Consider the following 27914-nt stretch of genomic DNA (forward strand, 5'->3'; position numbering starts at 1 on the left):
CCAAGGGAAGGAAGATTTTCCATTCCTTAGAAGTTTGTTCTACAGCATTAATACGGGCACCAGATTTAAAAATAGAATCAGGTAAACTGGATTACTAAATTCCTTCTCTGCCTTGTCCGAGTACCTCCCTTCAACTCTAATATTTTTTTTCCATTAATAATCCAAAGCTTCAAAACAAAGTTTCAAAGGAAAATTTCAGAGTACAGCATCAATCTTTACTTCTATTTGTTAATATATCAAAATCAAATGGCAAAAAGCAAGATGGTAGTCAGAATAAAATGATTTTTGAAGCTCAGCATCTTTCATCTTGCCAACGTTAAAAATACTTTGGAACTAAATACAAACACTTTCCAGATTTGCAAACTTCTGGAACAATGGCTGAAAACAAGTGTTTGATCCATAATATGGTTTATTTATTTTAGCACGCTTCATTAATTTTCCAAAGATTTTTTCAAAACAGGATGTCTAAGCCTACTTTTAACTTCAGACTGTTATTCCTTTCCCAGAAAAAGCTAAAATCCACAAAGTTGAAGCAGTCCTTTTATCTACTGACTTCTGTTCAGTATTTAGGCCAACCATTTAAGTATTCCTTCTTTCATTACCAACAAGTCTGTTTTCATCGTCCTTTGTGCTGATTCTCAATCAGTTAAAACAGAGAGAGCCTTCAGAAGCTCTCCACCGCTATCGCTGAAATGTTAAGATCTATTTTTCTCTTACTCTTTTAGATTTTTATTTCCTTGGATGTTTGTGTTATAAATAATCTCTTCCCTTCTCCCAGCCTTCCCAGTATTTCAATAAACCTCAGGTTTAAAACCTTGACCCTTAGCAATTCCCCATTATTAAAAGGGAGACAATATGGGGGCTAGAACTATCATGGCTAAAACTAAGCAACTTTGCTTATTTTAGTGAGTAGCTTTTGATTTAAGGATCAGCATCCAGAAACTCCGACTGACTTCACTGGAGCCCCATTTTGGATGGATAGCAGTTTGTGGGAAGCCACAAAACGAGCAGAGCAGAACAAAACCGAGAGATGGAGACAGGGAGGAAACAGCAGAAAGGAACAGAGGGGTGGAGTGGGGAAAAGTTTGTATTTGCTGCAGCATCTTATTTTTCTGAACGTAGATTAAACCTAGAAATCCCAAGACTCTAATTTTCTCTTATGTCAAGCAAATTGCTTGAGAGCAATTGAAACCTGCTGAGAAATGTGTTTTTGCACTATCATCTCTACAGCATATCAGACTACAAGAGCTACCATTTAGGTCAAGAGCTAAAATCTATGGGAGGGCATTCCCTCTGCGGGCCGTGCGGGCATCCCCCCGGGAGGAGAGGGGCCACAGCAGCGTGCTGAGGGACTGGCTCCACATTCACGCCCAGCCCTGTGGGAGGTCTGGTTGTCCCCTGGTCCCTGCGTGGAGCAAGGGCTCTCGGCTCCTGCTCTCCCCAGCAGTCGCAGCGAGAGGCAGCCTGCTCCACACTGTCCTTGTCCGCAGGAGCCAGGCTTTCTCGGAAAACAGCTGAGCCACCACGTCTGGCCTGTGCATGAGGTGGGGGCTCCGGCTGAGTTGCTGCAGCCAGGCAGAACACATCCATTCACCCGAAATGTGACAGTCTGATGGTACTCAGTATAAAACAGAGGCTGGAGTAGCCCACACGCCGCCCCACCTGAAGCAAGGGACAGAGCTACCAGGGCAGGTCAAGCAGAAGCTCAAAGGCACAGAGCAGAGCGACCATCTTCCACACATTTGCATGCACAGCCACGTGTGCCTATTAGAAACTGCAGGAGCCATTGCTCAGGCAGATGATGATTGAAGTGGGCTGTCAAGCATTTTGCGCTCTGCCGCCCGTCTGGCCGCTAACGCTGTGACTGCTACCCAGAGGACCAAGAGCGCTGTGCAGCAGACCTTCAGCAGCACCACCAGCATTTGAGAAGTGAGTGTGGGTACTGCAAGAAGGAATGAGAGGAACCTCTCATGCACCTCTTGCTTTTTCAACTTCTCAGAACAAGACATTTAGTAAATTAGCTTTTTGCTTCTAACTTTATGTCTCCAATGTGAAATAATCTTACAAGCGTAAACAGTTGTAAGAGCGAACAGCAAATTGCTTCTCACAAGTCTCAATATTTAACCAGTCTATGCCATTCTTTAAAAGACAAGTCATTTATTAGCTGCCAAAACTCCCATGGATGGCAATGACAGTCAACCACAAATTTAAATATGACCCATCAGCTCTCTTCTTGTGATACAGTTTACAGAACTGAAGGATGAAATTCCTGCTCATAAGGTCAATTCCTGCTCCAAAGGTTACAAAAACCCAACCCAACAGAGGTACAAAGGAAAGGTTTGTCCCTTTCCTTTAGAAGAAAATTCTTTCCCTATGAGAGCTATGGGGAAAAAAGAAATCTCTAAAATTTTTCACAGAACTAGATATGATTTTAAAATGAAAACCAATATAGTGCTATTATATTCATATCATTCACTTGATATGACTGTTCTGATTTTTCCACAGAAAAACTGAAGACCAATTTGCAGTGAAAATTGTGCACCAAGCATTGCCCATGACCTCACCAAATGCAACGAATTTCTTAATAAACTCCCAAACAAAGGTACAGATGGCATAAGATACATGGTCCAATACATCCTTCTAGTTTATCGTAATTTAAATGGGTTTATTAACAAAGATTGAAAACATATTAGCAAGAATGGAGATAATACATTTAGGGTAATAAAGAAGAAAGCCTACTGTGAAAATGTTCCCAGCAAACAGAACGAGACAGCATGGAAACATATTTGAGAATAGGAGAGACAAATTCTTCTCCCTTTTGCTCCTCAGATTTGCAGCTAAATTATACAGAATTAAAAAGATACCTGTTTCTTAGTTCCCTATATTATCATATGCAGCGGTTATCTTAAACCCTTCATAAGTGCTGGTGGCTTACTCTCCCTATTCACCAAAAAAATAAAAAACAAGCTAATACCATGTTTTAAATTCCAATGGTTTGCCTGTGCTCTTTGCAAATTTATCTAGTAACGCTCAAGGTTCACTACGTTCTGGGAAGGAATGCAAAATGCTGCATAATGAAGAGGATAACTATCAAGGAAAATGCACCGAGAGAAACGATCAGCACCTGGCAAGGCAGAGCACACATAACAAATGCCCCAATCGAATGCGCGCACGTACCTAATCTGTTGGAGGGGTTCCTTTTGAAGAGGGCTCGCAGCAGGCTCTGGGCTTCTATGCTCAAGAACTGTGGCATTCCCAGCTTGGCTCTGAAAGAACACAACACTTGAAAAGAAAATAGATTTTTCACAAATTTTCTCCATCCCACTGTGGTTTAAAAAGTGGAATTGTAGTACTCAGGATAGGCAGACACATGAATTTGGTGACCAAAGGCTACCTAAGCATAATGCAATACAGAGTGAGGACTTGATCTTTTTCTGTTGAAGCTAAAGAAGGTTTTACCACTGGCTTCACTAGAGGCAGAGTAGATCTAATGAATCTCATAACACCTTTTGCAACCTAAATAGGTCATTTTCCTACAAAAATCTTTTCACTTTTTTAGCTTGCTGGAATAAATTTGGGGATCAAGAGGAATTTAAACAAACAAAACTTCATGAAAATAGTTATACTAAACCACATATTGATAAAAGAGAATAAAACTTTTCCCTTGGCGATTCACTGCTATAGAGAAAAGATGTAATATTGAGCAAAGACAAGCTTCAAACACTTATGTCTGCACTTAACATTAAATGAACGGGAAATTTGCAAAGGAAAAGATCTGAAACTTGGCAACAACAAAACATAAGCTGTCCTGCAGAAATTTGGATGTTCCTACTTTTGTGTGGATAATGACATTCTTTATCACAGAAAGTAAGATACATTTCTTTTGTAAGGCCTTCTCAGTAATTCACTTCCTACTATTTATTCTGAAGGCAATTTTAGAGCCACATGCAGGCATCAGCTGTGCATGCCTTACCAAATTCATGCCTTACATAGCTTTGAAAAACGCATTATGCACACTATTATTCTCTACCTTTCATATACCTAGGAACTATAAGCTGCCCGTTAGGTACAGTTAACTCAAGCAGTTTCGGTACTCACTTGAGAATGAGTGCCATTGTCTCCTTTCTGTCTTTTCCCTGAAAGGGTAACGATCCCGTCAGCATCTCAAACTGTGGAATAACAACAAAATGGTAAATCAAATGAGCGTTGAGACAGTCTGCATAGCCGACAGACACCACACTCACTTTCTATTTCCAACACAACCGAAAACTTGAGGAAAAGAAATTGTCCAACAAGCTGTACTTCAGAAAAAAATGACACAGCAGCTCTGGATTATGCAGAACATGAAGGACTAACATGACCGTTTCGTTCAAGAGTCTTGTTACAAACTGTTTATACTGATACTTGGGGTCAAGTTTTGGTATGTTTGGGAAGAAGTGTCATATATGCTGTTTCCTCCAGCACCCGTTTTATGGCCAATGCTGGAGATGAGATATTTGGCTGGAGAGACCCTTAGTCTGAATGGGTCTTAGGTGTTTGGCGTGCACTGTGGTGCAAGGAAAATGGGTTCAACATGCCACTCCCCATCTTTTTAGCTTGAGTTGAACCACCTTTTCGATTGTATATTTGCACCACTTAGAGACGCCACTGCTATACTTTGCAGGAGAAACATGCGCAAACCCCACATCCTCAAGGCATTTGAGCGTGCTTTTTTCTCTCCCGCTTTGGTTCCCCTGGCTGTATTACGTGATGAATTTTGCAAGTGTCACATTTAACTGAACCCAAATCTCAAAGCAAAACTCAGCAATCATCATCAATTATTTGCCTAACCCACACATGAAAACATCAATCAGTTATGGTTCCTTTGAAACAGATCAGTGCTTTCAGTAAATTTGACAGGAATTTCACATTTCTAAAAATAAAATAAAAAAAAAAACCCAAACCAGCCAAAGAAGCTCGCCTAATATGGATTCAATACCAGGTCTTTCATGCAGCTCTTGCCACAGTGTTTCATGGGGGTATGAGTGGCAACTGGTTCCTCTGACTAAGGATGATGAAGGTTATGCATCACCAAACACAAAGGCACCAAGAACATAATACAGCCCGGGCACAAAGGAGGACAATGCCCGTTGAGGGTAAGGAGAACTGTTACTTGCTTACGTCTGCGACTCAGGCTTTGGATCTCTTCTACTATAATAAGTACCTACTAATTAATATTCATTGCTATAATTAAATACCTGTTAAGGCAGGACAGACTCTGCAACCCTTATGTAGTTTTTATACCTTATCACACAAGTAGCTTCACTGCTCTTAGGAAGAACATTTGTGCAAAAAAGGATCCTTTCATTACCAAAACCTGTGTCAGACTGCCCCACAGCCTGAGTCTTTCGTTTTCCCAGACTAAATATAGCCATACCATAAGAAAAGTGAAAGAAAGAATAAAAAAACTGTAATGCTAGTTTTCGGAGGAGGGCAGAGGAGAGGTTTAGAAGCCAGATAGCTAATTGACTATAATTAATTGAAGGATTAATCTGCATTAGTAACAGATTACCTCAATGCAATAAAAAACATAGCAGAAACAAGGAAAAAACACTTTTTAAAAGTGTATATGGCTGACAAATATAAACAAGATTTGGAAAACACAAATGTGTTAACTCCTGCTTGGTCTAGGAGAGTCAAGAGAAGAGCTGCCTGGTAGAGCTGGAGGAAAGCAGCTTGTCTTGTAAAGAGAAACATGATGAGGGAGAATTTTTAAAACTGCCTAAATGACACTGGAGCTCAGACACCATTTTCAAAGTAATTCTGACCTATTAGAGCCTTAGTCCTGGTAAAAGTGTTCAGATATACTGGGGATGAAGGGCAGAGGACACTGCTTCCCAGGGCAGCAGCAGAAGTGGCACATACTGTACCAAACCCTCCTCACGATTTCTAAAGAGTTTATGTTCAGGGTAAGTACCTAATGTTCACTTACACTTGCTCATGTTACTTTGTTGTTATAATAAATCCAATTTATCAGCACTAACAATGACTGCTACAGCTCATTTATTTTGGCAGAAATGGGCTTGACACTGCTGATGCAGATGATACAGATATAAGCAACTGCTTGGTCAGTGACTACATGGGAAGAAGACAACTGTAGCTCCTACCCACCATGCTATCACAGAAAGATCTGCAAATGCACCGTGGGTGCAAGGGGCCAAGAAACTTGAAGTCAAGAAATTCAGTGCAGTGTCCAAGAGGGGAGGAAGGAAGGAAAAAAGAAATTTAAGTTGCAGGAGGCAGCAGGGGAAATGACTGTCCTGGAGGCTGCAGGGAATATTTACTGCGCTGCGCTAATGGCTAGCACTTTGTTACCACATGTCTCCAATTATGCAGGTCTAATGTTGAGATTAATTCAGATTCAGAAGAAATGCACTTAACATCAATATTTAAAGTGAAAGGCAGCTACAATTTGTTAAATGTACCAGAGCTTTTTACTTCAATGAACTCGACTGAGCAGCTGCTGGAAGAAAGCACCGGTTTCTCAATCGCAGTCCTGATTACATCTGTTGAAGATTAAAAATGAAATATGACTGAAAAAAAAAAAAGAAATAGTTCATCTCACCAGTGAAAGCTACCGCTTTACCACACAACAACCTATTTTCCAGCTTATTTTTTCAAAAAATCAAGGATCTTGCTAAACCTAAACATGCAAACAGAAGTGAGCATTTGCTGCTAACATCCTTCCACATAAATACAGAGCTGTATGGGTCACAGCAGGTTGAGAAGGAGCTGAGCCTAAGTGTGACGAAACTCTGTAGTATTTTTGGCTATTAAAGCAGACCCTATAGTTTTCCTAGGAGACTTAGTTTTCACTCTCTGCACTTCCCCATCTGTATAAATCACCTGTTCGCTCCTTGCCTCCCAGTGATTTGCTTCTTGGGTATTCTGGAGGGCCACCTTCTGTTAGCCAATACTTCAGAAGGCTTTGCCTCCCTCCAACCTTGACTTCCTTTCTGTACCAATATTCAGCAAGAAAGGCAAATATTCCCTGTTCCAGTTCAGCTGCCTATTAAGAGAACCACAGAATTAAAGCTCGGTGGGAAGGGGCCTCTGGAGTCGCCTAATCCAGCTCCTGCGTAGGTCTTGACGTACTCTGCAGTGCTTCTTTTCTCTAGTTTTCAGGGCAATCCCCAATTTCAGTAGGCAAAACACCAGCACTGGAGACTCCAGAAAGTACACATGTGGGAAAACCTTAGGAAAGAGGGACACATTTCCTGAGGGAATGGATTCAAGAAACAACCCTGGTAGGTCATTGAGGAAAATAATGAATAAGAAAAAATCCACAGCCTGGGGTAATTGCCAGATGAATCTTCCTAGCAGATGGAAGGAGAGCAGATTGTGCCAATTACTTCAGCCCAAGGCTGCTGAAGTATTGTGAGCCTAGGATAAAATTCAGGGTTACAAAGAAACTTGATACCACTCAGTTTGGGAGAGCAGAGAGAGACACTCTTGTCAGGACAGCCGGGTTCCCCTCTCAACACTCCCAGTCATTTGCCAGGTAACTGGAGCAGGTCAGCCACTCAGTTTTACCATTTGTAAAATACATTAAGTATTTTTAATCATTAGCCAGGTATGAAGCATGATGAGTTAGTGTTTGCAAAGGGTTTGAATACCTTCACATAGCAGCTAGCATAAACAGTCAAAATACTGTTCATGAAGACTATCCCTTGCTCTGGGAATAAAACAAGTGTTTTGATGGGATTTTGTAAAAGAAGATCGTATTGCTTTGATGTCTTGTATTGATTTTTCCAATGCCACTAGTACAAAATTACTACAGAGCTGACTACCTTGTCTGGATACCAAAAAGATATTTTATTTTCCTGTGAAGACTTCACTATTTACACATTCACTACATTGCTGACAAATATAAACACATTTCTTTTTATTTGGGACTGCCTACAGAGTCATCACACGCCTGCTTTCTCTAATTATATTCCCCTCTCTGCTCACATGACTCTCAAAGGTGTACAGTGGTTTTTTCCTGAATTGAAACAGATACAACTTCCATGAGGTCTGTGGCCTTGTAAATCAGCTGGTACGAAGAACTACAAAACCACTGCTCTGAGAGGCCTTCCAAGAGACTTGTGCATCTTATATCGTGCAGATCAGTTTATCTGGGCTTCAGAGACGGCAGTGTGGGCATCAAGGCTCTTGCAGCACAGCTGAAAATGTGTTAGTCATATACACTACTTTTTAACAATGTAAGTCAATTTCTTGTTAATGCAGATCTCTTGATGCACATCTTTTGTAGAATATGTCTCATCCAAAATCTCCGATGCAATGAGTAAGATGCAGGAAGGCAGAAAATGAAATCCGTCTGGTCATGATAAACCACATAAATTCACCAGCACAAACTTTTAACTGGGTCCCAGCAGCCGTCATCACATACTAAATGAGAGGCAGGTACTGTCATCTGGAATGCTTGGAAAGGGTGAATTTCAAGATTTGCATAACTATACCCTTTGACACATACTAAGCTACCATAAAACAATTCCAACAAACTGAGCATAAACGAACAGAGCAGATAACAGTTTTGGTTTTGTGGCCTGTGTCAAAGACTTAGCTGGCTGTAAATGAAGTTCTACTGTTGTTGATAGTAAAACTACCACTGAGTAATCATTAATAACATAATTAATAACATAATTAATAATTAATTAGTAAGACAAGACCAGAATTTTGCTTTTTTCAGATAAGTTTGTTTTGATATTAATAATCACAACATGCCACATTTAATGTTCCTTCGAGGATCATTTAGTTTGATTCTAGTCCGTGCCCTGGTCATTGCAGGTCGGCAAGGAGCTGCTAGCACAACCTGACTCTTCATACTGTAGCATTAATCCCTCTTCACAGAATAAAACAGACAAGAGAGTGTTTGGTTGCTCTTCTGGCTAGGTTACAGGCCATTGTATCACTCTCTGCCTCATACATTCCCTCTATTGATCAAAATTTTAGGTATGAAAATTACACTATTACATTCACTTCCTTTCAGTCTGTGGATATGCCACCAACTGGTATATTTTCTTCGTATATTTTGCATCATACTGCAAATTACTTAGAGAGAAATGCTAATAAATCATTTGGATACTATTTCTTTCTCTTCAGTTTTTCAAACTGGCAGAAAAACAGCTTCCCTAACAGAACATACAAGTAACAGACCAAGGAAAACAAGGAGAGATAAGTAGAGCGAAAGACAGCACCAGAAAATCCTCCTGCACTTTTAGTGTATGGAAATACCCTTTTTCTGCCTCAACCAGTTTATCGTTAAAAAGGAAAAAAGATTGAACCGATTAAAGCTCTTTTTCTCTAAGATGTCTGGTAGCACTCAAAGGCTTGAAGCATTAGCTTACAGTTAAAATGATTTTACTCTCTTTAACTCATCTCCTTTTATACGGATTCTTATCTTTTCTAATTCTAATACATTGAATCCCTGGGGGAGGGGAAGAAAAGAAAGAAGGGGAGAGGGCGGGGAAAAGCCTAGCAAAAAACAGGCAGGAGGGAGCCAAGTTCATCAGCAGGTGAAAGAAAAACAATCTATGCACCAAATACACCATCAACTCTTTTTAACTGGAGACAGACAGTGAGGAGGCACAGCTATCCTCCAAAACCAAACATAATAAAAAAATTTAAAGGGTTGGGATATATTTATTATATGAGACATAACCTATTGATTTTCCTGTATAAACATATGTGGTTCAGAAGTGCTGAGCATCCACAAATGGATTTGTGGCCATAGAAGATAAGGATGTTCCACTCCTTTTAAATTGAGGTCATAAATTACATTATTTACTTAGATTAACTGCTGTCAACCAGCTAGATCAGTAATGTAGGCCCTCCCCACACCAAATTTTCACTAGTTTTCACATTGCTTCCTATCCTTACTTCCTTTGGTGACACCAGTTGTCTACTTAGGGTAAACAACATTTAAACACTCTATGGATTGTGGGCTGTAGTATAGCTACCTAAAATATATAGCTTCCCTACCACAGGAAATGGAGCTGTATTAGAAGAGCAGGTTGCTACGTTAATTTATGCTTCTGCCCTGGTTCTGCAGGGGAGCCGTGATAACCATGGGGAGGTGCAATGTGAGCCACAGCTGCAGTGCTGCGCTGCGCTGCCTGTCAGTGGCCATGCGCTGAGCACTTGGGTAGACCTGCAGCCTGCACACTTCAGGAGAGAGCAGCATCACCTTCGTTAACAGAACATACCCTGTGAGAGTAATAAATGCTCAAGGGACAGCACTGTGCTTGACAAAATGACGCTAGGAATAACTGCTTCAAAAAACCTACAGCGTTCGTACAGCTTTTAAAAAATCACAGTGTCACAAAACAACTTCTCTTTGATTTTCCCATCATCCTCCTCAGCAGCAATGGCACCACAGAGTGAAGAGGCTGGACGGGTGCAGGAGGGAGCAGGTTAGCGCCCGAAGACCTAATTTTAGATGGCTGGTCTGTGGAAGGTTCAATACCTCTCTGAAAAACTTCCCTGACACTGCATCCCAGTGTCGAATACTGCAGCACTCAGAAGGATGTCACTGGGTCCTTCTCATAAGCCAAGCAGCTCCACTGTAGTTATTAGGTATCTCTCGCAGAGCTCTTCTACCGGAAAGTGTTTTCCAGGGCCTCACTTCTTAAGCAGTGGGGAGCTTTCTTCTACTTTCCAGGCTAACTGTGTTTCATAATGAGTTTATTCCTGTCTGCTCTTAGGGAAACGTTACTCCTTAGCTTAAATAGCTCCTTTCTCTCTGTGGTGTTTTCCCCTGTGATGTATCCATAGATGGTATAGGTACTATACCATCTTTGGACCATTATTGGACTAATAGGGTTCTTCAATTAATGAATTTCCCCTGCAACATCGTATCAAATACTTTATTATAATGCAGGCACGTGAGATCCACTTCATTTACTTTGTTTAGAAAAAGATGGCTATCTTATCAAGTACAATATCAGATTAATCTAGGACGACTGATTTTTGGTAAACTCATGTTGTGTTTTAACTAACTTTCCATTGATTTCCATGCATAAAAAATGAATTAGCACAGTTTCAAAGATCGATTTCATTTAAACTACCTCCAGAATAGCTTGCAAGACTCTTAAAAGTCAAGCAACAGTGAGGAAAAATTGCTACTTTTGTATAGTGTTGGGGAATGGGCCTTCTTGCCCTCCATGCCAGATATTCCTCGGTCACAAATTACCACTGCTGAGCAATTACAGTTAGAATTTCCCCTTCAGTAGTTAATCCAGTGCAAAGACGTGAGAAAAAGATTAATTCCTAACTATGATCTGGACGAGGGGATCGAGTGCTCCCTCAGTAAGTTTGCAGACGACACCAAGTTGGGCGGGAGTGTTGATCTGCTCGAGGGTAGGAAGGCTCTGCAGAGGGACCTGGACAGGCTGGATCCATGGGCTGAGGCCAACTGTATGAGGTTCAACAAGGCCAAGTGCCGGGTCCTGCACTTCGGCCACAACAACCCCAGGCAACGCTACAGGCTTGGGGAAGAGTGGCTGGAAAGCTGCCCAGAGGAAAAGGACCTGGGGGTGCTGATTGACAGCTGGCTGAACATGAGCCGGCAGTGTGCCCAGGTGGCCAAGAAGGCCAATGGCATCCTGGCCTGTATCAGAAATAGTGTGGCCAGCAGGAGCAGGGAGGTGATCGTGCCCCTGTACTCGGCACTGGTGAGGCCGCACCTCGAATCCTGTGTTCAGTTTTGGGCCCCTCACTACAAGAAGGACATTGAGGTGCTGGAGCGTGTCCAGAGGAGGGCAACGAAGCTGGTGAAGGGCCTGGAGCACAAGTCTTATGAGGAGCGGCTGAGGGAACTGGGGTTGTTTAGCCTGGAGAAGAGGAGGCTGAGGGGAGACCTCATCGCGCTCTACAACTACCTGAAAGGAGGTTGTAGCGAGGTGGGTGTTGGTCTCTTCTGCCAAGTAACTAGTGATAGGACAAGAGGAAATGGCCTCAAGTTGCGCCAAGGGAGGTTTAGATTGAACATTAGGAGAAATTTCTTTACTGAAAGAGTGGTCAGGCCTTGGAACAGGCTGCCAGGGAAGTGGTGGAGTCACCATCCCTGGAGGTATTTAAAAGACGTGTAGATGAGGCCCTTAGGGACATGGTTTAGTGGGCATGGTGGTGTTGGGTTGACGGTTGGACACGATGATCTTAGAGGTCTTTTCCAACCTGTATGATTCTATGATTCTATGATTCTATGATTCTATTCCTCTGTGCCAACAGATTTGTGTCTGTTTCTAGTGATTTCCTCCCTGTGAAGAGAAGTAATTTTAAAACTGTTTCACATACGTCAGTTTAAAACCAGCTTCAGCATGCACTCAGGACAAAGCAAACATCCCAAACTAGTCATAATCAAGACACAGCAAAATGGTACAGAAGAAGAAAGGAGGATGACATGGTGCCCATATGTATTTGTTTTCTTTTCCCACCAGGAGAAAAGAGAGGTTCTTGAGTGACAGTCTCCCATCAACTAATAAGACTGACTAGAAATCCACTGCCAGATAGTCCAAAAACTACCTGATTCTCATTAGCGGAACAAGAGCCAACAATGTTGATGTGAAGAAGAGAGATGAATGGTAAAAGAACCACTGAGGTCCTGTGAAACTTTCAGACTGCCCTCTAAAAAATGTCCTTTTAAATCTATATTTTGCAGAAAGAAAGAGTAAACTTCTGAGTTCCTCTAAGAGGATATCCCTAATCTTTAAAAATTCCTGCCTGGGGAATTGTTTTTTAACCGGAACCACATTAGTAGCTAGGCAGAGGTTTCTTCTGAAATGCTTGAGCTCTTCTGGGCTTGCCCTGCCCTGTTTCTGTGAAATGGAAATATTCATGGCTCATGGTAACCAACCAAGACAGTAAAGGACTTTGAGAAGGAAGAGAGAGAATCTGGGGCCAAATGCTACCTCATATACTGTCAGGAGCAGCTGGAACCTATCACTGATGCAATGAAAATGACCACGCAATCATTACATATCTACTTTCCTATCAACTCTTAATTGCTGAAAGCGATACTTTTTATCTGAGGGGCCTGATCACTCCTACAGCCGCACCTCCAACAAACACACACAACTTTTTCATTACCATGAGTACGCCGAAAGACCACCAGTCGGCACTCTGCGTGTGTCCCCGGCGGTTGACCACCTCTGGGGCCATATACTCTATTGTCCCACAGAACGAATACGCTCTCTTGTCATGGTCGATGGCTTCTTTACTCAGACCAAAATCTAAATAAATTGAAACAAAAAAGACTTGTCAGATCTTATTTATATTTTTGGTCACTTAAACAGTTCAAACAAAACACATCCACCAGCTGAAGAAGAACCCTTCTATCTTTGTGCAGAAAGGCCACAGGCACGTGTGAGCTGAAGCCCTGTCTAAGTGAAGTGCCTGGTTGGCATTTGTTAATACGTCCTGAAAGTAGGTGTATCATTTCCTCTGTTCAGAATGAGGTTCTGGCCCAAAGCAGAAGAGAGAGTTTAAATAGACATAGTTCAGGTTTCGTGAAGACAATGCTGGTAAGGATTCTTGCTCAGATAACCAAAGCATTAGGAATAATAATCCCAAATGGACAATGAAAAGGATGGCCAAGCAGCACCTCCAGGGTGGCAAAGGGATGTCTTTCCAGATGTCCTCTGCACAGTGATAGTTCAGAGAATTTAATCTGGAGTAAGTAGTCATACTGGAAGCACCCTTCCATCCATGGTGGTAGGCAGCCAGGCCTGTACGCTTCACATCAGTCAGGAGTACAATTTCACCAAGAAAACGCTATGTTCTCCATCTGCTGTGCAGCACGGGTGCTTGACGAATTGCCGGAGAAGAGAACCCCAACACTCAAACTCTTCTGGCTTCTGAGTTTTTGTAAGCAAACTCTTTCCACGCAAAGATCAAGATGCATGGAACATACTGCAGAAAAAAACACCAGCTTGTAGACATTAAGTTTTCCATTCCTCACATACCTGTTATCTTAATGTGGCCCTCTTCATCAAGAAGAATGCTGTAAAGAGAAAAAGCAAACATTCATTCATTAGGCAGGCACAGAGTGCAGTTAACAAACATGAATAAAACATGTTTAAGACAGGTAAGGAGATATGCAAGACTCAAATACACGTGTAAACAAACCCCCAGTGGATTATATGCCTCCAGAAAGAAAAATGATCCTCAAAGGTCTGTCTAATCTCACGTCTGAAGCACACACGGCCTGAGGCAGTTGCACGGGGAACCTTCTCCTTACTCCATAGGATGCTCAAGGTGGGCATGCAAACTGAGCTCAGAAAGAATAGGGTGTTCAAAACCAACAACTGCAGAGTATCTGCTTCCAGCAGGAGAAGGAGCTACAGGTTTTCTGCTTTTCTCATAATAATAAAGGCAAGCACACAAATAATCAGGGCTTGGACTCACTGGACCTAAAATTAACTCCAACGGTAGATACATTCATGCTGAAGTAATAAAAGTGATCGTAGAGCATAATGACTAGTCACAGCCTAACTGCATGGATCTCAGCCCCTGCTGATTTATTCTGTCCAGAAGCATAAATGAAAATTCAGCCTGGAAGCCAAGTTCAAGTGTTCTCACGTTTGCCACCTGCCAACATATTTTATTCTCACAAAGGCACTCCAACATTTCTGTGAGAAAAATGACTGTAGCTCACAAAAAGCATTGCTAATTTTTATGGAAACAAGAAGGAACACTGAAACTGAAAAATAATGATTTCTGGTAACTTTTCTGCCTATAATTACCGACTTAGTAATGGTAGTGTTTCTTCAGTTCTATTTAGATGTAGTATATTTCTCATTTCAAAATGGTCTAGCGAGGTGTCAGCTATTTTTACATTTCCTTTCTCTTACAGAGTCACTTTAATCCAATTATTCAGGAAGAAAATAAGACAGAAATGAAACAAACACATTGGGCTATACTTTTGTGAAAGGTTATCTCTGTACTGAAACATAATTGAAAAGAGATGATCTGTCATTCGTGTGTTTAGAACAGACTGATACTGTGTAATTCATCAAACAAAGGCCAGCAGCTGAGTCACTACTATGTGTTCAATAATTAAAGCCTTTTCTTCTCGATAAAAGCATCTTTACCTCTATTCTTTCTCCCTAGATTTCTTGAAGAGGCATAATTTTTAAGTACTAGCCTATAACAGGCATGTTTAAATGTATTTTTGTGACTGCAGTCCCTAAACGAGAGGCTTGTGCTTCAGAAGGGAACAGAATAAAACACCTGCCAGTGTGGAAGTGAGCGTGAACGTACAAAGTCCACAGACCTGGCTCTGGAAAAACGGCAGGGGGGAGTACAGCTCACAGAAATCACCCACAATTTTGCCCCACATCCAGGAAGCGCCTGTGAATAACAATGCAATTCAAAGGTTGTGGGACTGTCCCCAGAAACATCGATTATATATTTCACAGATTTCCTATTGAAAATCCATGCTGCTTTTCTATGTATAGAATACATGTTTTTCATACCTTTGCCCTCATTAGAGGGTTCATACCTTACCCTCGTTAAAGGGATGGAGGCAATACCAATGCAGCTATCAGACTGATAATACTGTCTTAGGTTAAGTGAGCCAGAAGCATACAACGGACTTTGTCACACTGAATGTTTGCATGAGCAGCAAAATGAACGGATCCTGGTTTCCTCTGGATGTGTATCCTATATCCCCTAAAACTTGATCTACAGTTCCCTCCTCTGTCTCGTGTTCCCTAACCACCCTTACACGGTGCCCGCAGCTGCTTGCAGCTTCCCCTGTGGCCCCTGGCAGCACCCTTTGGACAGCTGGGTGTTTCCACATTTCCCATCTGCCAACACATATAACGCTACGGTTGTGAACTGAAAATTACCTTTGATGTAAAAACAAAATAATATGCTAGCAGTGAGAAAAGAGATAACTGAATTAGCACTGAATTAGCTTAGAGTGACATTAAGAAGCAAAGAACAATGTACCTGCTTCTAAACATCCGAATTACAACAACAGACAAATAGTTGTCCTTTGACTGTAGAAGCAAATTTACTATCTGATCATACTTTCTGTCTTCTCTTTTTATCTTTATCGCTTTAGAGTTCCTTTTTATCTCACACTGTCCATAGTAGAAATTCTATTGTGACAATCACAATTACTTTAGCTATGGTTTGCAGGATCAGCTAATCTGAAATAAGCTAGTATTATTTTGTGGAAGGGAAAAAAAGAACCAGAAGTTGTTCATGTGATTCAGGGTTGAGAAAAATCTTTCCTCTAAATCAGTGTTTTGAATTTATAAAGAACATAAGTAGTAGACTACTTTTAAATGTTAAACTAGGCTATAATCCCTTTCACTATGAGATTTTTCCATTTTATTTGTTCAGTTTAAGGTTTGAGTGTGTTTATACTCACTATCATTGTCAACCTGTTCTTTATTTCAAAACAATAACAACATTTTAGCCTCAGGATCATCCCACAAACATTCAAACTGCTTTCATTGACTTCAGTTTAAAGTATGCCTTGAGAAAATAAAGGCTGAAAATCTCCACGTTAGAGTCTGGGGAAAAAAGCCAGTAGCAAGGGAATGACATACCCCAAGTTACAGGAGAAGTTCATAGTAGAGCTAGGACTGCAAACTCCTTAGCAGTTTTTTTTGCTGCAACTTTAGCACAGGGATAAAAAGCCTTTGTAATTAGTTGTTGACATTATTTTATAGTGACTCTTAAATCAAGGCCATAGCAATTCTCTCCCATTTCTCCCTCTCTCTTTATTTTTCGTTTTGAGTCATGTCTTTTAGGCTTCACTTTGAACTCCAATATACCCAAATCATCGTGAAATTCTGCCAAATCTATTAAAGCTGGAACTCTGGGGTTTTTTTTTGATGATTTAAGTTTCTTTCCAAGTCAGCTCCGTTTTGCAGAAAATTCAACTCACACTTTATGTTTTTCAGAAGTTGTAGCCAAAATTTCAAGTTGGAAAGAAAACCTGAAACTTCATAAAGAGTGTTTAATTTGATTGCAGGCTTTGTCATGAAAGTACCAGATAGAGTGAAGTATTCAAATATCTCCCAAAAAGATGAAGATTCTCACAAACTGTCCACCGTTTGTGCCATTTCAGTGTTTGCATGACCCCATACTACCTCACCATGCTGAACAGTCTTACGCCAAACTCATGTCTGCTCTAGCTTCATTGACTGCTTACATCCACAGAAGATGGTGGTGATTTTCCACCAAAAGTCTTTGTCCTTTACTGATTCTCAGACCTCCCCTTTCTACACAGGGCAGCTACGTTCGTGAATTAATTGCCACGGTTTACAACATGCTGCATTCAGCAGCGGTGGTTTGGATTTTTTAATATAGTTTAACAATTCAGGAGTTGTTATATGAGCAATTACATGAGCTGTTCCTTGTACAGACAGCTGAGGGCATTACAACGTAAACCACTCCTTGTTAATCAAAGCCCCTGTGACAGAATCGTATCAAGGTGTATCTTGGTACCTGGAGATAGAAAAGGCAAAAAGAAATGTAAAAATCTGTGTGTTCTCAGAAGGTAGAGTTACTTCTAAACCCTTAACATACCCTTAAACCACAGCATAAAAAATAACAAATGCATCATATACTACTTTATAGTAAGTTCCCGTTTTTCTAGTTCAGTATTTAATAGCTTGATCCTGCAGTTCTTAAGCAGAAACATGCCTCACCATGTAAGTAACTCCACCGGTTTCAGTGTGACTGAGCAGTATCTTGTTCCACAAGGGATGCCACTGAAACCACCAAGACAAACTCAAGGAGAAGAGTTTGGCTGCAATGATTTAAGGGAAGAAGCATCTGCTTGTCCTGAACAAGACTCTAACCAGAAAACTCAATTGCTTGCCTTTTTGAAGTAAGTACAGCTAACTTTGTAACAACTCCCAGGGTATATATTCTGCTTGCACTTAAAATTAATTCATAGCTTTGAATTGTTAATATGGATCTTTGCTCAGGGAATAAAAAAAAATGCTGAACCTTAAATTTTAACGTACTGAGGGTGTGGTCTGAACAGTGCTATTTTCTAACAGTCTTCTAGTCTAGTCTAGTCTTCTTTGACATAAACAATTCCGACGAACTTCCTTTTAGGATACTTACAGACCAGACTGAAGCAATCTCAAATCTATTAGCAGTTATTTTTGGGAGCTTCTGGAGGACAGCGAAAGCACTGAACAATGAAAGAAGGTGCCTATCTATGAAAATGCAGTGCCTATCTTTTAACAAAGGGGGAGAGAGAGAAAATTGGGAAATTACAAACTAATTAATTTATCTCCAGTTCTGCAAATCTGATAGAGTAAACCTTGTGCTCTAATCAGACTGGTAATGCTTCTCCTGAAGACATGGGTGTAATTCTGCACATTGCATTTCAAAGGAGATACGGATCAAGAGAAACCGAAGGGGGGGAAAGAATGGCTGAACACCCAGAAATACTGGTGAAGAAGAGTTTGTTAGCTGGACTGTTTAGGGTACAAAAGAGAGGTCCGAGGACATGGACATGCTTGCAATCCCCTGAGACTGATGCTGAAAGAAGAAGCAGCTGGCTGGGGAGTCTAGGAGGACAGGCCAAGGAGCAGTGGCCTGCAACTGCAGCAAAGACATTTCAAATTAGCTGTTAGGAGCAACTTTCTAGATGTACAACTGGTGGAGCACTGCCAAGAGGCCTCCTATGGAGACCACAGAGTCTCCACCAACTATTTTAAGAATAGGTTAGCAACACATCTGTAATGACCTTGATATATTTGACCCTTCTCAGAGGCAAGGGGAAGACGATGGTCCTAAATTTCTTTTATCGTCTTATTTAGAGAGCTATCCTTTCCCAGATGTAAATTAAAAATACAGCACTTTTTTCCCTTCAGAATGAATATTTTTTTCTGCTGTACCTGTTTTTTTAACTCTGAACCTAAAGTTCCAGTGAAATCATAGGTTGTCATGATCTGCTGTCCTAGGCATGGCTACACATAGGCTTTGCACTTACAAAGTTATTTTTAAAGGATATGGTTTTCAATCAAACAGAAGCCTTGATTTATCCCCGGGTATGAATTTCAGTTATACCAGTCTGGGTCATTCCCTTTCCTGTACAACAATAGTTATATTCATGTAAAGTAATTTTATACTATGACAGTTGTATCCAGATTCAACTGTACCGCTGGTATCTATTTATCTATACACCAAAGACCATAAACCATACATTCAAAAGTTAGGAAGTACCAGAAGGAGGGCTGCCACCTTAACTTTACACAGTGATCTCACTGTATAAAGGTCTTTAATTGCATGATGATACTTTTTGTTTTCTTCCAGAGAGTTCTTGCCTCAGTTGGCAGAACAGATAATATACTTAGGGATTTTAGCAGAGTGGTAGAGTGAAGGGGATGGCTGGCTGGTTTCAGCTCAGACGAAAATGCACAGAGAACTGGGTTCCATCTTTGCCTTTTCAACATGTTTCTATGTGACAATGGGAAATTAATGACACCTTCCTTTCTCAGGTGAGCTCTGATTTCTCAATTCACTGGTCCCTGATTTGAGACACTGCAGTTTGGTCTGCAGAAATTTTAAGTGCTCTCACTTGCAACTGCAGTCAGTGAGAGATGTGCTTTGAAATGCAAAGTGACACATAATGCTGAGAACTCTGAAAAATCAGGCTCTCAGTATCTCAAATACAGTGAACAGTTTTGACATGCACTTAATTTTTCTTTCGGTTTCTAACTTCTCCTAAAGCAAAAAATTATGGCATGTGCCTATAAATGTAACAGCACCATGACTTATATTTGAATACACAGGCTCATATTTGGATACCTTCTAATAGCAGTTCCACGTATCACGTGTTAGTTTGAAAAACAGCTTCATCTAACACCAGAAAGAAAAGTAGTGTGTGATTCATGCTAACACTCACTAGAAACGAAGTTTAAAACTGAAAACCTGTAATTGGAGTTATTCTATTATGTACACGTTTTGATGCTGAATGAATAAAACGGCAATTCAGAACGAAGTTGAAGAGCTGCTGGCAGACGATGCAACAGCACGTGGCAGTGGCAGCTATGGTCTGACCGCTGCCTACCTGCATTTCATCGTGTAACAAACTGCTACCTTTATCCCTCCACTGGTTTAATTTGGAGGATGACTTCTTGTATTTGCCAAAGACTCTGGTTTTCAGTTTTGGTTGCATAAATGGGCAAGACTGGAAATTTTGGTCACCTGTGAAAGGGTCTTTAGCCCAAAGGACTGAGAGCTCTGGTTACGTACATCTGTGTGAATTCATATAGTACTACTGCTATTACTGTTGTAACCAAAACATAAAATTGGTTTTAAAGTTTAAATCACATAGTACTGTGTTGTAGATAAATAGTCTCCCCCCCCTTCAACTTCTCACCTACAAAATTTACTTCCATTACTCTTGGTCTCTTATTTTGTCCATGAGTGTGAAAGCAATAGCACTCCATTCTAAAGAAAGAGCTGCATATTTTTGAACTTCACATCACGGAAGGAAAAGGCTGCTCTGCTTTTATACTTTGGGACTGTAAACAACAGCCAAACAGACTGCTCTCAGTGGTCATCTCTTTTAAATGACGGTGACCATTATATTAAAAAGGCTGGTAACTTTGAAATGTTGCAGCCTGTTGGATTGGAGCCGGCACAGAAGATACAGGCAAAGCACCAGGCATGTGGCACGGAATAAAAACAATATTACATCACTCCCAGTGATAGCACTGAGGGTGTAATTTAGTCTATTGACGTACTGCAAAGAAAAAAAAAAAAAAAAAGGAAAAACCTCCATAGCACCACATTAGGAATAGAAAATAGCTGCAAATATAAGCGGGAACAATTCTTGGGAAAATATTTTGGATCATTAATAAAAGTGTTTTTAAAATCCTGATTATCATGTTTCTTGTGAGCTAATATGCACACTAGTTTTCAGACATGCTCATTTACTTTAAACAATGACTACAATAAAACTGAACAGTGCCACGACATATTTCGCATGAGCTGGAAGTGGAGTTGCTTTGAGTGGTTTACACCACACCACAGGGAAGGCCAGATTAAACGCTGCAAATGGAGAACAGTGCTACTGAAGCCAAAGGCAGAGAGATCTGAATCCCACGCCAAGATCATTCACTAAACTGAAGGCCAGGCACGCAGAGGCCACATCGTACTGGAACAGAGTTGAAGTATTTGGCCTCATGCTAAAATGATGAAATAGGAAGACCCTACTCCTGATGGTGAGGGTCTCATGTATGGAGTCTCGCATACAAGAATGAAGGCAGAGCCTCTGGCACCTTTTAACTTGCTAGCATGACAAGGAGCAGAAACAACCTAAAAGCTCACATATTTACGTTTCAGTTCGCTCTTTCTCATTAACTTACTTTTCTGGTTTTAGATCCCTGTAAATAATTCCAAGACCATGGAGGTGGTCTAACGCCAAGGCCAGCTCAGCTAAGTAGAACTTGACATCCTCTTCTGTAAACATCACCTAGAGAGAAGGAAGAGAAGAACATGTCTATTTACTGGACACTGGTGGGCTGGCTTGCATTAAACAGACGTGGGGAAGGAATTGCCTAACTCGGGAATGCTGGAAGGACCATCATATCAGGTTCAATTTTCCATAATTTGTCTGAGCTCACATTAACGATTCTTACCAGATTCTCCTCATAAAGCAAAACTTAATCTCTCGAGTACTTCTGTTCCTTAAAACATGCTGCTCTCATTTGTCTGTTTGATCTGTTTAGATGACATCATGTCGCAATAATATGAATAAGGTTCTAACTTCTTAGCCTTTGGAAATGAATGGCAAAATTCAATGCGTTCAGTGCAGCCCTTATTGCTTTCGTATCTCTTAATTTGCTAAAATCTTGGCATTTGGTTACCAAACTCCCACAAAATAATATAGGGTAACCTCTTTGGGGAAGTGAGGTTTTTAGCAACCAAAACACATTTAGTTCCCAAACACGAGCAGAATAAACAGCATGAAGAGACTCAGAGATGGATTTAAACCCCCACACATAGAGGGTTCAAGGAATCTCAGTGCAGATGCCCTAAGCAATGATGTGCTGTCTAACATCCAGGCCTGATGAGGTCTAAACTGAGGGCAGTTGTTTCCTGTCGATAGCTGATATGGCTACGACTCACACTGAAAGCTCTGTTTCAGGTGGGAAGAAACTCCTGCAATCAAAAAAGCATTTAGCTCAGAAAATTTGAGCTAAGATGGCAAGAAACCCCTTTGGTTCAACTTTCATTATATCCCAGATGATACTAACTTCTCTTTAATTAAATTTCAATATGTACAGCAATAATAATTCAGAAAGAGAGGCTGATATATTGCATACACAATTGTGAATACTATGTATGACAGAAGCGAAATGAGTCAGTTCAATAAAAATTTACATGTCATATGTAAATGTAAATATCTACAGTAGAAGTTGCCGAGCTTATTTTTAAAATTAAGTCTCTGCTCTTGGAAAGGGGCAGCCACAATACTTGAGTGCTCTGAGAAGCTGGAGAAGGCTGAAAGCAAAAAGAGAGGATTCAGAGAACAGATGTCGCATATTTAATTAAGAATATCACTGCAAAGGCTAGAAAGAAAAAGGATACACAAGCAAAAACTCTGACTAAAAATTTAATTGGTCTGAACATAAAAATTGCATTAATTATTCAAATAAATTTAAATTATTTATAAGGTTTAAAATAAATAATGTAGGCAAAAGATGAAATCAATAGAATCAGAGAAAATCTAATCTATACAGATACACCCAGCTAAAGCCAGATGACTCAGAAAGAGAGAGCAAGAGAGAGACAAGCTTTGCATGCACACATGCAATATATACTGTATACTAATAAGGATTTGACTGGAAGTGCACTGAAATCAGTACGATTGGACCAAGTCCGTAATTAACAAATTGCAAGCAGTACAAGTTTTCCCATAAGGTCTTCCCTTGCGATACCTTGCCACTACAGCCGCAAAGTACAAGTAGACAAGATGAGCTGCAAACACTGAAAAAATAAGTATGTATAAAAAGACTGTCAAGTTAAGAGGACTCATTCTTGATAGTATAAAGCAGAAAAATCAGCAGATTGCATCGGAAAAGCTTTGGGGAAATTGTGAAGTTTTAAAGGAGTACAAAATCCGGGCTGTTCTCTTTCACTTTCGAGTTCCCCAACTGTGCAGAACATATAGCTGCCCTCTGTGGGCAAGAATCACTTTTTCTCTCTTCTCCCATGAAACCAAAGCCTGATTTCACAACAAACAGCAGAAGGATATTTTTATTTTCTTTAATCTTTTTCCTCATATTAAAAATAATTGCTGCCATGTACTAAGTACTTACACGAGTATCGTTACTTGGCAGTGTAATTAACCGGTTGCTAATATCTTCTCGCATTAGCAAACAAGCCTTGAAAGCAAATACTTGGGCTGCCAAGCTGTGGCGCACACAGCAGTGTGCAGCGTGTCACTGAACCAGGAATCAAACGGGGGAAAAAAAGCTAGAGAACTTTTGAATGAAAGTACTGTTTTCACAGCTTTTTTAGTCCATCAGTAACTCCCCAAATCAAGAAGAGTGATCACAGCTTCCTCTCAAGATGGCATTTGAAAGGTCCCTATTTTATCTTTAAAGATTGTGTGCTAGGTGGCTGCTGGCACTCCTGTCCCCACAGCCTGGAAAGAGACCAAGGGCTGGAGACACCACGTTGGTGACAGAGCACGCCGGGGCGCAGACGAGCCCCCGGGGGTGGCAGGGCTGCCTCGCCGGAGCCTCCCGTACTGCCTGCAGGACCCTCCGAGGCTAAATGCAGGAGGATGCACTGCTTCAATCAATGCAGACAGCTGGCTTGAAGAGGCATTTGGAGATGCAGGCAAGTGCTAAAGGAACCTAGAAAACCTGCCCTGCCGCTCTCTACGGGCATTAGCAAGACTCAAGTTTGGACCGTTCCCTGGCTGCCTTTTTCTCCAGCAGCAGCATCTCCCCAGGGCAGGAGCTGCGGAGGACAGGGAAGGGATGGGAGCCCGGGGAGGTGATGGAAGCAGCAGCTGCCCCCAGGCAGGCAGGAGGAGAGCCGGTGAGGGGTGGGACAGCCAACCTCCAAGCCCTGGGGCAGCACGTAGCCTCCCACCTGCTCCCAGCAGCTGCTGCAGGAGACGGCTCTTTCCCCACTCGCCGGCTGATGCCCCGCTGTCTGCACGCTTGCTGCAGGGGTCGGCCCCTGACCTACGGCCATCTCTTCTTTCTGCTGGCAGCAGTTGTGATTTTCCAGCAGTTCTCTGCCCATGTCCTGGGCAAAATGTATTGAGGATTGATTTCTCAGACTGTTTCTCATCAGATCCAAGACATATTTTGTGAGCAATGAGTCTGGGGCTATTTTGCTATAGGAATGGCTTAGTAGCGGTGCAGTTTTCTCTGACAGTGATGCTTACATGCTATCTGCTGCAGTACCTATGGCATAATTCAAATACGATTATTAAGAACACACTTAAAGATGCAAGGTGATACAGCTCTATTACATATATATATATAGCAGGACTATTCCCAACGCCATTTTTCACTCCCACCAACTTCATCTGGTTTCTGGAAATCAGGACAGTCTTTCATTTCTAAAGTTAAAATCTATCAGCTTACCTCTTTGGAGAGTCTTGTGAAAAGGTCCCCTCCGCGCAGGAAATCTAGTATTAGATACAACTTTCCCTCTGTTTGAAATGCTGCATTAGAAAAGGATGGAGATGTTGGAAGTTTGAATCAAGATAAAGTCTCCAAAAAATTAATCTTGTTGACTAGCAGTGTATCATTCATGCCATTAGCTTCCCTGTCATTTCAGCACTTTGAGAACAGAAAAATTTAATTTCTCTGTAGAACTAAGCAATTGAGCTTAGACAATGGGAAAAAATGGTATCAGCTGAGAGACAACGATGCATTACTAATATATTCTTTTCCATGCTAAGCACCTATGAATTAACATTGCTCTCCATTGCACAAGATACCAGGAGTCACTGAGGGCTAGGCATAGAGAGAAGCTCCCAGGTTTGTGTGAGGGGAGAGCCCGTACTATCCAAAATGTTATCCGAAGACCCTTTACAGTAATAATGGAGCTCCTCAGGGAGCTGGTGAGGCAGGGGAAGGCAACTCCAGCAAGATACCACATTCATATACACACATATACGAATTTGGACTGGCACTGATTATTAAAAATAGCTTTTATTTAGATTCTCTGGTTTTCTAAATGATACCTGACAGCAGGTGAAGGGGTTGGCAGATGTATACTCACCAGCTACCCCACCAGCCCACGCTATCACGTTAGAGTTTATGACAAATGTATTTTGATGGAGGAATGGCTAAAACCTACTTATACTGAAATTCTCCTTCAGCAAAAACGAAGAATTTCACACAGGTAACCTCTATGATTTTATTAGAGGCAGAGTCATAAGTAGGCAGGGGGTATCTGTATGAAATTATAACACATCTAGTTACAATTCCCTAACCAATTTAAGAACAAACATGAATTATATTTTAATATAGTTACCATAATGAAGCTTGACTATGAAAGGATGATTCACTTCTGCCAAAATATCTCTCTCCATTTTTGATCGTACCCGATCCCGAACTATAAAGAAAGAACAGTAAGAACAGCGACATATTAAGAGGCAGCACAGTCACTGGATACAGTACTGGAATGAGGTTCAGGCGATTTGGATTCTGCTTCTCACTCTGCTGATGGCTTGCAGTGTGACCTTTGGCAAACCACGCCACTCTTTGGTGTCCCCTTTTTCTGCCTGTCTTGTCTATGCAAAGAGCAAGCTCTTCAGGAAGGCACCCTGTCTTCCTCTGTAGAGAACTGCCCTAACTAAAAGGACTACAGTATTACAAACAACAGGAATGTGATTATGCTTTGCAAAAGAGAATGTTAATGTGAAAATTAAAACTATATAAAGTTAATAACTCTGTCTCATTTAAGATTAAATAGAATGTACCAGTCCCAGAGCTTGTCGGGTTAACCTTGTGCAAATTAACTTTTTGTATTGTGCTGATGCTAGCAGCATTTATGAGATATCACTGAATAACACTCTCTGGAAATGATTTATATAAAATATTTTTAGCTTCCAATAAACAACCCAAACAATCAGTAATAAAGAAAAAAGGCTGATTAAAAATAGTAAAAAACTATTTTTATGTGTAGAGATACATTATTATGTGATAACAGTGAGAAAAATACTTTTTGTGGTTGAGATGAATAGAGAGGAAGAGAAAAAATAGTTACAGAGATGAGCTGGCTTCAAACTAATCAAAACTGATGCTGAAGATTTCATAGCAAAAACATTTAGCAGAATGTTCAGACACTGAGGAGGATTCAAGTCCTCACATTATCAGCTCTTGATCTTGCAGATTCATTTTTCAGTCAATCGCAATTTTACTAATTCCATAATGAAAGCATTGAAATTTTCTTCTTTCTCTGCGTTACACAATGCCAATATGCTTTTCAGCTGAAAGCATCTACAAGGAATGTTATAAGGCTATTTTAGGTGGTAAAGCCCAAGATCTCAGTGAGATTCTGTCATCGCCTGCATGTGTTGCGGATCCGCTGAGAAGCTGAGTACTCTCAGCACCCAAGTAATGAACATGCCATAATGAAACCACGTATTCTGTTGCTGTACTTCAAAAATTAATGCACAGAACTAGGCCCAAAAGGGCTGATCTGAAAACCTTAAACAGGGGTGGAGGAACACTTGGATTTCTTGCTATTTTGATGCTTTACTTAGATCAATGGCAACATAAGCTTTATTAGCTCACTCAACCTAAGCTACCTTGTGGCTAAAAATCAGAACAAAGGGAATCTCAGAATCTTAATCTTATCTCATGAGTAAAAATCACACATCATACATTCACAAAAGGCTATGTGAAGGCAGAGTATTTCTCACGGTGTAGATCAGCGATGCTCCCAGGCAGGAATTCTTGTTGGACAGGTGGGCATTGCTGAACACTCTACATGGGATCGTTCCCATTAATTTGCCATTAAGCTTGGTTAGATAGCCTAATAAAGTGCCTCTCTGCACTCACACTGCACAGGCGTGAGAACAGACTGGCAGAACGGCAGTGTGCCCTTCTGTCCCCATCATTTCAACCTCTGAACAGGTGAAGGCACAGCTGTGTGGCCAGGCGCTTTGCCAGAGCCCCCCGCGCTGTGGTGGCTACAGGCTGTGGACCTGTCAGGCTGCCACGTCACCTTCCTCCCCATATGTATACAGCATGCCTGGAGGCACAGAGACATTAAAGAAAAGGCTATGTCACCACAGAAAACACCTCATTCTCCGCAGCCATGGCCCCATAACCGCTCTGAACCTAGAATAGAATCATAGAATCATAGAATAGTTTGGGTTGGAAGGGACCTTTAAAGGTCATCTAGTCCAACCCCCTGCTGTGGGCAGGGACATCTTCAACTAGATCAGGTTGCTCAGAGCCCCGTCCAGCCTGACCTTGAATGTTTCCAGGGATGGGGCATCTATTGCCTCTCTGGGCAACCTCTTCCTGTGTTTCACAACCCTCATGTAAAAAATTTCTTCCTTATATCTAGTCTAAATCTACCCTCTCTTAGTTTAAAACCATTCCTCTCTGTCCTGTCGCAACAGGCCCTGCTAAAAAGTTTGCCGCCATCTTTTTTATAAGCCCCCTTTAAGTACTGAAAGGCTGCAATGAGGTGTCCCCGAAGCCTTCTCTTCTCCAGGCTGAATAACCCCAACTCTCTCAGTCTTTTTTCACAGGAGAGGCGTTCCATCCCCCTGATCATTTTCGTGGCCCTCCTCTGGACCCGCTCTAACAGGTCCATGTCTTTCCTGTGCTGAGGGCTCCAGAGCTGGACGCAGTACTCTGGTGGGGTCTCACCAGAGCAGAGTAGAGGGGCAGAATCGC

General features: G+C 41.3%; 1 protein-coding gene across 1 annotated transcript in view; it reads right to left on the bottom strand.

Moving 5' to 3' along the window:
- Positions 1 to 27914, bottom strand: part of RPS6KA2 (ribosomal protein S6 kinase A2) — a 179370-nt gene that overhangs the window by 53305 nt on the left and 98151 nt on the right. The window contains exons 4-10 of the mRNA XM_075146316.1: positions 25534 to 25614; positions 24636 to 24715; positions 21393 to 21499; positions 14004 to 14041; positions 13129 to 13271; positions 4099 to 4169; positions 3178 to 3266 (exon numbers count right to left, since the gene is read on the bottom strand). Coding sequence (XP_075002417.1) covers positions 3178 to 3266; positions 4099 to 4169; positions 13129 to 13271; positions 14004 to 14041; positions 21393 to 21499; positions 24636 to 24715; positions 25534 to 25614 — 609 coding nt within the window. The remainder of the gene's footprint in view (positions 1 to 3177; positions 3267 to 4098; positions 4170 to 13128; positions 13272 to 14003; positions 14042 to 21392; positions 21500 to 24635; positions 24716 to 25533; positions 25615 to 27914) is intronic.

This window comes from Calonectris borealis, chromosome 3 (genome assembly GCF_964195595.1).
Source record: "Calonectris borealis chromosome 3, bCalBor7.hap1.2, whole genome shotgun sequence".
Classification (NCBI taxonomy): domain Eukaryota; kingdom Metazoa; phylum Chordata; class Aves; order Procellariiformes; family Procellariidae; genus Calonectris; species Calonectris borealis.